Genomic DNA, 9,057 nt, shown 5'->3' with positions numbered 1-9,057 from the left:
TACTTTACCGGAATGATAAAACTTTTAATTGTTACCACTTTAATCCTCTTTCTGCTCTTCGTTACAAAAATAAGCTTGTTTTCTAGGCAGCCTTTTGCCTTGTGATGTTTTGACGGCCTGTAAGCACAGGAAGTCCTTGACTTAGGACCGCCATGGAGCCCCAAATTCCTGCTGCTAAGCAAGGCGTTTGTTAAGTGAGTTTCGCCCCGTTTTACGACCTTCCTTGCCACAGTTGTTAAGTGAATCGCTGCCATTGTTAAGTTAGCAGTGCGGCTGTTAAGTGAATCTGGCTCCCCCACCGACTTTGCTTGTCAGACGGTCGTAAAAGGGGATCATGTGACCCTGGATTACGGCAACCGTCGTAAATATGAACCAGTGGCCAAGCGTCTGAATTTTGATATAACGGGACCCTGGGGGATCCTACAGTGGCCGCTGGTGTGAGAAACTATCATAAGTCGCTTTTTTTTCAGTGCCATTGTTCACTTCAAATGGTCACTAAATGAACTTACGACTAAGTGACTTCATGATTTTTAACGACCGCGTCGCAGCATCCTTCGTGGTCACGTGATCGGAATCCAGAGGCTTGGCAACTGGCATGTACTTATGACGGTTGCGGCGTCCCGGAGTCGTGTGTGGTTCTTTTTTGTGACCTTTTGACAAGCAAACTCAAAAGGTCGCAGGGGAAGCCAGGTTCGTTTTACAGCCGCGTTACTAACTTGTAACGACCGCAGTGATTCGCTTAAGAACTGTGGCAAGAAAGGTCGCCCAATGGGGCAAAACTCAGCGGCTGTCCTCGCTCAGCGACAGAAGTGCTGGGCTCAATGGCGGTCGTAGGTCGAGGACTGGCTGTAATGGTGGCCGTGCGGCTCCTCTCACTTTTTCTTCTTCTTCCATTGCATGGCTGCCTTGTTGCCGGCCGTGCTCTGAAGCAAAGTAGGAGAATCTTCCTTCGGAGGGGATTGGACCTGGCTGAGATTTTCCTCCATCTCTCGAGTCAGATTTTCCTCCAGTTCCAAAGCTGCTTTTTCAGCCGCCGCTTCTTCTAATTTTCGGGCCTCCTCGGCCTCCTTCAGAGCCTTGAGCCTGTCAAAACCAAAACGGAAGGTCAGTCGGGGTCTTCAAACCCTAAACTTTGATCTTGAACTCAGAACCCAGTTTTGACCAGGGGTGGGCTTCCAAAATTTTAGCAAGGGGTTCTCTGCCTGGTTGCTGGGTGGGCGTGGGCGTGGTGGGTGTGGCCTAGTCGGCCTCCTGCACTACGGGGGAGGGTGTTTTTGCCCTCCCCGGGTTCAGGAGGCTTTCCCCGAGCCTCCAGGAGGTTGAAAACAGCCTCCCCAGGCTCCGGAGGGCCTCTGGAGGCCGGAAACGGACCCAATCTTCTGGTAGGCCCATTTTCCGCCCTCCCCGAGCCTCTGCACATGCCCTGCCCTTACCTGCATCCAAAACGGGCCGTGTGGGGACTCCAGGGAGGGGTGGTGAGCCCAGCCAGGAGTGGGATTTAGGGGTTCTGCACAGAATTTTAGCTAGACGTCCTGAACCCCTGCGAACCCACAACAAAAACCCCTGGTTTTGACCTAAAACCACTGTTTTCCAAATAGGAAGGTCTATAACAGGGGTGTAAAACTTAAAGTTTGGGGGTGCAGGCTGCGGGGCCACCCTGGAAACAGTGAAGGACTGCCCCACAGTGCCTCTGCCAACGAAAATGGAGCGGCCCTCCTGAGAAAATGGGCGACCCTCCCGAGCCCCGTTTTCAGCTGTGACGGCCTCCTGCAGTGCTCCTGCCAGGGAAAATGGAGCTTACTTACAAACCCCAATGGCTTACTTGGCCTCTTCTTCCTCCTCTTGTTTTTTCCTCAGGATTAAGAGCTCGACTTCTCGAGCTCTGTTCTCGACGATGGTTTTGTTCACCAGCTGCAAGTCCCTGTAGCTGGCAAAAAACTTTTTGACAAAGAAAATGTACATCTGACTCATCCAGAGATTGAGCTTGTCTTTTTCCTCGTTTTTCTCTCTCTCGAGCTTTTCTGGAAAAGGAAAAAAAAAACGAAACAAAACCCCGAATGGTAGCAGGAAGGAAGTACCTCTATATAAAACCACGCCAAACATGTAGAAGTCAAAGGTTTTGCCAAAAATTCTCCAGAAAAGAAGTCCCAAGTAGCCTAGGTTTTTTTCTTCTTCTTCTGTTCAATCGTATCTTGTTTGTCGGGGGATGCCTGGATAAAACTCTGCGGCTTTCTTGGCAAGGTAGGACTAGAACTCACAGTCTCCTGGTGATTGGCCCAAAATCGCCCAGCTGGCTTTCATGCCTAAGGCAGAACTAGAATTCCCAACTTCCTGGTGATTGGACCAAAGTCACCCAACTGGCTTTCATGCCTAAGGAGGGACTAGAAGTCACAGTCTCCTAGTGAACTGGCCCAAAGTCACCCAGCCAGCCTGGATGACTAAGATAGGACTAGAACTCACAGTCTCCTGGTGATTGGCCCAAAGTCACCCAGCTGGCTTTCTTGCCTAATGCAGAACTAGAATTCACAATTTCCTGGTGATTGGCCCAAAGTCACCCAGCTGGCAGTTCACATCTAAGGTGGGACTAGAACTCATGGTCGCCCAGTTTCTAACCTGATGCCTTCACCACTACACCAAACTGGCTCTCTAGGATAGTATACAGCTAATCTGGCTTGCTGTTGACAACCAGGGAAAACTGGACAACGTAATTTTCCACATTCTTCCTCTATATTTGTTTCGATAAGAGCTCCCTCTGCCTTGAGTGGATAAGATAACATCATTTGTGGGGGCTAAACTTTAACTTGGAGTCGGTTTGAAAGCTACTTTGACCAAAGCAATGGAACTACAAAATCCGCCCCCCCCCCTCCCGTCAGATTACAGATACCAATTGCAATACCAAGTTAAATGCCTCCTCATCAATCAAGTGATTTTGAAAAGAATCCCACCCACCCAAAAAAAACTGATCAGGAAAAATTGAACTGAAATGAATCTATGCCTCGAACACTTCCACTTCTGGATGGAACTGAACGGATGCTCTGAACTACGCAGCCTTTTCATGATGCACCCTGCAAAGCTCAGGAAGAGAAGCTTGTAATGTCCTTCTCGGATATTCCTTTACTGCCCTCCTGTGAGAACATCGATGCTTGCAGAAATACACATTAATCCAATGTATATTTCCGACTGTCTTAATTGTACAGCCTGGAAAATCCATTTCAAAGGGGGAAATTTGGAACTAAAGTAAAAAAAAATGTGTTGCTTTGGACAAAACTCATCCAAATCCAGAAATTTTCTCTCTCTCTCCCTTCCTCCCTCCCTCTCCTCCCTTTCTCTTATGTCTGTCTGTCTATCTATTTATCTATCTCTTCTATCTATCTATCTATCTATCTATCTATCTATCTATCTATCTATCTATCTATCTATCTATCTATCTATGTTTCTCTCTCTCTCTCTCTCTCTCTCTCTCCCCCTCTCCCTCTCTCTCTCTCATATCATATCTATCTATCTCTTATATCTATCTCTTTATCTATCTATCTATCTATCTATCTATCTATCTATCTATCTATCTATCTATCTATCTATCTATCTATCTATCTCATATCTATCTATCTCTTATATCTAGTGGTGGGATTCAAGTAATTTAACAACTGGTTCTCTGCCCTAATGATTTCTTCCAACAACCAGTTTGTCAAATTCCCCCGGGTTTACGCCAAATACCCGACCTTCGGACATTTCGTCGCGAACTCAAGACTCATCTTTTTATCCGCGCAGGGCTGGCTTAAATTGGGATTTTAATGTTTAAATTTATTAATTTTAAACGGGGTTTTCTTAGTATGGTAAATTTTAATCATTGGGCTAATTTAAAATAAGTTTTTTAAATCGTATTTTAAACTTGTATATTGTATTGTCGGTTTTATTATGCCTGTACACCGCCCTGAGTCGGGAGAAGGGCGGTATAAAAATCAAATAAAATAAATAAATAAATAAATAAATTGCTCAGCAAGTTAACAACCGATTCTCCTGAAGTGGTGCAAACTGGCTGAATCCCACCACTGCTTATATCTCTATCTCTTATATCTATCTATCTATCTATCTATCTATCTATCTATCTATCTATCTATCTATCTATCTATCTATCCCCATTCCCTCCCCACTCCTGGGGGAAGAATACTGCAAAATCCCCATTCCCACCCCACTCCTGGGGAAAGGATATTGCAAAATCCCCATTCCCACCCCACTCTGGGGTCAGCCAGAGGTGCTATTTGTCGGTTCGCAAACTACCCAAAATTTCCGCTACCGGTTCTCCCTAATCTGTCAGAACCAGCTGAATAGCACCCCTGCTTTGTTTCCAAAAACTCCTTGCAAATCTCACACCTGCTAATTCCTTCATTGGAGTACTGAGGCTTTTATCCAGCTCACTTCCTGGCGGAGGCCCAATGGCTGCTTCTTTCTCTTCCGGGATGGGAGAAAACACATTTACAATTACGCCTGAAAGGGGAAAAACAAAACAAAACCGGAACTAATGAATAATCGAACAGTGGATTTTAGTTGCAAACTGCCACTTTCAATATACAAAAGATCTTTATACGTAGTCATTTCCTGACTCTGTTCTAAATTTATATTCTCTATTATATGTCTAGGACTTGCCCACATGGGAACCTTACAATTTAATTTATAAAAATATTTCTTTCCCCCTTTACAGGTAGTCCTTGGCTTAACAACAGTTCATTTAAGGACCGTTCAAGGTTACAACGGGGAAAAACAGTGACCTATGACCATTTCTCACAGCGACCACCTTTACAGCATCCCCAGGGTCACGGGATCAAAATTCAGCCGCTTGACAACTGACTCGTATTTATGACTGTCGCAGAGTCCTTGGGGGGGGGTGTCCTTTGATCCTTTTTTTGCGTCCTTCTGACGAACAAAGTCAACGGGGAAGCTCGATTCGCTTCACAACCAGGTTGCTAACTTTTATCAGCTGAAGGGATTCGCTTAACAACGGTGGCAAAGAAAGGTCGCAAAACCGGGGCAAACCTCACGTAACGAACGTCTACGAAGAAAGTTCGTAGATTATCCAGCCTGGGTGTCTCGCACTCACTTTGAGCGGAAGTGGGCTTTTCTTTGCCGTGGGATTTTCCTTTGTGGGATTTCTCCTCTTTCTTCCCCTCCTTGTTTTTCCCTTTCTGAGAAAAGAAAAAGTAAAAAAAGAAAAAGGGGATAAATCGGGAATCGGAGGAAAAAAGGAAGGAAGGAAGGAAGGGTTAGCAAAATTTGCCCTGGCATCACAGAGAACGAAGAAGTGATGCAGAAGATACTGAACGATGTGCAGATTCCCCTCAATTCATCCCTTTTGAATTGCCACGTGTATAGAGAGCTGAGGACAGTTGTTAAATGTAACCTCACTTCCTCCTGGTACTGATGAGGTTGCCTAGTTGGGTAATGAGATGTCTGCATGGAAATAACCAAGCTCAGACAGCACCAAGGATCCCACAGTCGTTGTCCTTCCCCCCCTCCTCTTCCTCCTCTTCCTCCTCCTCCTTCCCCTCTCTCCTCCCCTCTGCAAACCCCCCTCTCTTCTAGCACTGATGATATTGCTTAGTTGGGTAATGAGATGTCTGCAAGGAAATAACCAAGCTCAGACAGCATGAAGGATCCCACAGTCGTTGTCCTTCCCCCCCCTCCTCTTCCTCCTCCTCCTTCCCCCCCCTCCTCTCTTCTTCAAACCCCCCTCTCTTTTAGCACTGATGATATTGCTTAGTTGGGTAATGAGATGTCTGCAAGGAAATAACCAAGCTCAGACAGCACCAGGGATCCCAGTCATTGTCCTTCCCCCTTCCTCTTTCCCCCCTCCTCTTCCTCCTCCTCCTCTTCCTCTACTTTGCAAACTCCACTCCTTTCAAGCACTGACGATGCTACCTACTTGCATAATGAAACATCTGCAAGGGAAAAAAAACCCAAGTTCAGAGATCACTGAGGATCCAACCAGGTTCAACCTTTACAAATATCCTCATCTGTTGGTAAATGTATTTCTCCCCTTGGATTCCGCTAGGAGCCCAGTATGTGTTGTGCCTCGTCCTCCCTCCTCTCCTCAGCCAGGCCCCTCCCGTCTACACCCGGGCCTGCTATCAGACTCCGAGTCTGATAATGAAGATGAACGGCCTGTCATGCCTCCAGCCCCCAGCCCTGGCCCCATACCCAGAGAGGATGTCAGGAGCGAACAGACAAGCCCGAGAAACTTCACTCCTACAGCGTGTGAGCAGGAAGCCAGCCACGTGCTGGAATTACTGACATCAGATCCAGCTGAAGAGAATTCAAAGTGGGAGGATCCTCGCTTCCGGAGATCTGAGAGGCGACGCCAGCAGAAGGAAGGGAGGGGCAGGCCTGGATAAATGCTGAGTCATGGAGCCACACCCCACAGCCTATATAAAGGACCTGCTTGTGGCATTCCAACTTTGAGTCAAGCAAAGTCTAATCTAGTTTGCTGAAGTCACAACTTGGACTCCTGCCTGCCCTGAGAAACCTGGAAGGAATTTGGCAAAGCTGCAGAGGCTTCGTGGCCACGCCTGATACGGACTTCCTAGACGCAGTCGTCGGATGGGGAGTGGGACACGACAGCATGTGATTGTGATATCAGAATATCAAAATTAATAAATTGGGCTGGGCTAGAAGACCTTCAAGGTCCCTTCCAACTCTGATGTTCCGTTGCTCTCATCTTGGAGAGTTGGAACAGCAGAGCCGTTCCCTTCCCTTCGTTTGTCTATGCTACCCATCCGGCACCTTGCCGAGGAAATGCGGTGCTACCATTATGACTTCCCTTTTTATGGCCTTCAGATCTCTTGGTCTTGCCCACTTCGAAATGCACAATCTTGCTTGAGGAACATTTGGAGCCAACTTGGATGATGCTGGCGTCAGTGGCTTCGGTACTTGCTTCGTCACTACTGGTGCTTCTAGTATGAACGGACTAGAGGTTGAAAAGAGAACATAGTATGAATAGAAAAAGGAAGCAAAGGCATCTCATGTTGTGGTCCGCCAGCAGCCTGCGGATCTGGCAGTGGAATCGGACAGTGAGGAGGCTGGGGAGGACAATGGGCCAGTCCTGGAGTCTGGGGAAGGCCCGGACGAGGGCTCTGTGTCAGAGGCAGAGATGGAGTCAGGGCCATCTGGGAGCGATGCGTGGACTCCAGAGCCTCCAGAGGGGGACAGCAGAGAGGCAGAGGAACAGGAGGAGCCTGTTCCTGGTGCACGCATGCAAAGAGCTGCCAGAAGGCAAGAGCAGCTGAAACAGAAAGGACGACTCGGGAGTAAGGCCAGGAGATGACTGGCTACTCCCATAAGGCTTAAAAGAGCAGCAACGAGCCTTTGGGTTTTTTGTGGAAAAGCAACATTGAATTCCAGTGCATCTTGTCAGCGTCTCTTGAACTTTGTAGGGTTTTGCCGAGAAAAGCCTTTGGCAGGTTGTCAAAGACATCAAAGGCTGGCGATAAGACTGAAGGACTGTTTATGAAGAATTTGTTTTGGACTAAGCTGAGAATGAATTACTTCTCAGCTGTTCTAATAAAATAAGTTTGTTCAGGACTGAATTGTGTTTGGTAATCACTACTTGGGCCTCCGTCACAACACCTCATTTTCCTCTCCTGTCCCCAAAATCTGGCCAGGACTAGGCCAAACAGCGCCTCTCAGCAACCATCTTGGAGAAACACACATCTCATTAATCACAATTTGGCATATTGTCAATAGTTGCATTCCCACAAGACAGTTACTGACTGGTTTCCCACAATGCACTTTAAAGCTGGGGCGTCCAACCTTGGCAACTTTCAGACTTGTGGGCTTCCTCTTCCAGAATTCCCCGGCGAGCATGGAATTCTGGGAGCTGAAGTCCACAAGTTTTAAAGTTGCCAGGGTTGGACACCCCTGCGCGAAAGCTTAAAACCAACCGCATAGAATCTGCTCGACCCACTTAAGCCATGAGAAACTTTATCCGAGGCTACCACTACCTAAATGTATTTGGTCTCTTCCTGATTTAGTTGCGTGAGGACATTCAAGGAACCAGAGCTGGACTAACCTGAGGAGAAGCCATTTCGGGAGGCAAAGAGGCAGCTTCACTCTTCTCAGGCAACTCATCTGGTCTGTAAGAAGCGGTGACTGCTTTGGCCACCTCTTCGGCCTGCTGCTTCAACATCTCGTCGGTGACATAAAGAAGGGCACAGTCTACCAGAGCTTCAAAGAACTCAAGGAAGACAAGCTGGAAGAGAAACCAAAGAAGACAAGAAATGTTCTGCTGTAGAATAGAATAGAATAGAATAGAATAGAATAGAATAGAATAGAATAGAATAGAATAGAATAGAATAGAATAGAATAGAATAGAGAGTAAAATGTAGAATAGCATAGGATAGGAATAGGAATAGGAATAGGAATAGGAATAGAATAGAATAGAATAGAATAGAATAGAATAGAATAGAATAGAATAGAATAGAATAGAATAGAATAGAATGTAAAATTAGAAGAGAAGAGAGGGGAGGGGAGGGGAGGGGAGGAGAGGAATAGAGAAGAGAAGAGAAGAGAAGAGAAGAGAAGAGAAGAGAAGAGAAGAGAAGAGAAGAGAAGAGAAGAGAACAGAACAGAACAGAACAGAACAGAACAGAACAGAACAGAATTCTTTATTGGCCAAGTGTGATTGGACACACAAGGAATTTGTCTTTGATGCATACGCTCTCAGTGAAAGATTCAAGGATGAGATACTGGCAGGGACTCAAATCTGAGGACCAGGCTGAGCTTCCACAGCTGAAAGAGACCCCCAAAATGCAAATGGGCTTAAGACGATCGAGGGTCTTCTTCAAATCAAACATGCAAAAACTTCTCCTGAGTTACCCAAACCCCCATCACTTTCTCTACTAAGTGACCTTGGTAAGGGGAAACCCCCCCTCCAGACCCTGGAAACTACAGGCCAATCAGCCTAACATCAATACCTGGAAAATAACTGGAAAAGTTAATGGGGAAACAAACCAGATCTGCAAACATCTAGAAACAAATAGTTATAACTAGAAGCCAGCACGGGTTTGT

At 46.5% G+C, this 9,057-nt stretch overlaps 1 protein-coding gene across 1 annotated transcript; it reads right to left on the bottom strand.

The window, feature by feature from the left end:
- Positions 1-97: 97 nt before the first annotated feature.
- On the bottom strand, positions 98-5,616 carry LOC131185242 (radial spoke head 10 homolog B-like). The gene is made up of 4 exons (XM_058157597.1): positions 5,096-5,616; positions 4,372-4,485; positions 1,823-2,021; positions 98-1,083 (listed from the first exon to the last, which is right to left on the bottom strand). The coding sequence occupies exons 2-4, from the start codon at positions 4,385-4,387 to the stop codon at positions 873-875; spliced, it is 426 nt and encodes a 141-aa protein (XP_058013580.1). The 5' UTR covers positions 4,388-4,485; positions 5,096-5,616; the 3' UTR covers positions 98-872.
- Positions 5,617-9,057: the final 3,441 nt, after the last annotated feature.

Source organism: Ahaetulla prasina, chromosome 14, assembly GCF_028640845.1.
Source record: "Ahaetulla prasina isolate Xishuangbanna chromosome 14, ASM2864084v1, whole genome shotgun sequence".
Classification (NCBI taxonomy): domain Eukaryota; kingdom Metazoa; phylum Chordata; class Lepidosauria; order Squamata; family Colubridae; genus Ahaetulla; species Ahaetulla prasina.
The sequence above is the reverse complement of the archived record's forward strand: the minus strand, read 5'-3'. Positions and strand labels throughout refer to the sequence as shown.

Bases quoted from the DNA above. Each gene is read 5' to 3' on its own strand.
- LOC131185242 (XM_058157597.1), bottom strand. The intron at 1,084-1,822 runs GTAAGCCATTGG...TGGTTTTGACAG, and splicing joins GAGGAGGAAGAAGAGGCCAA to GCTCAAGGCTCTGAAGGAGG.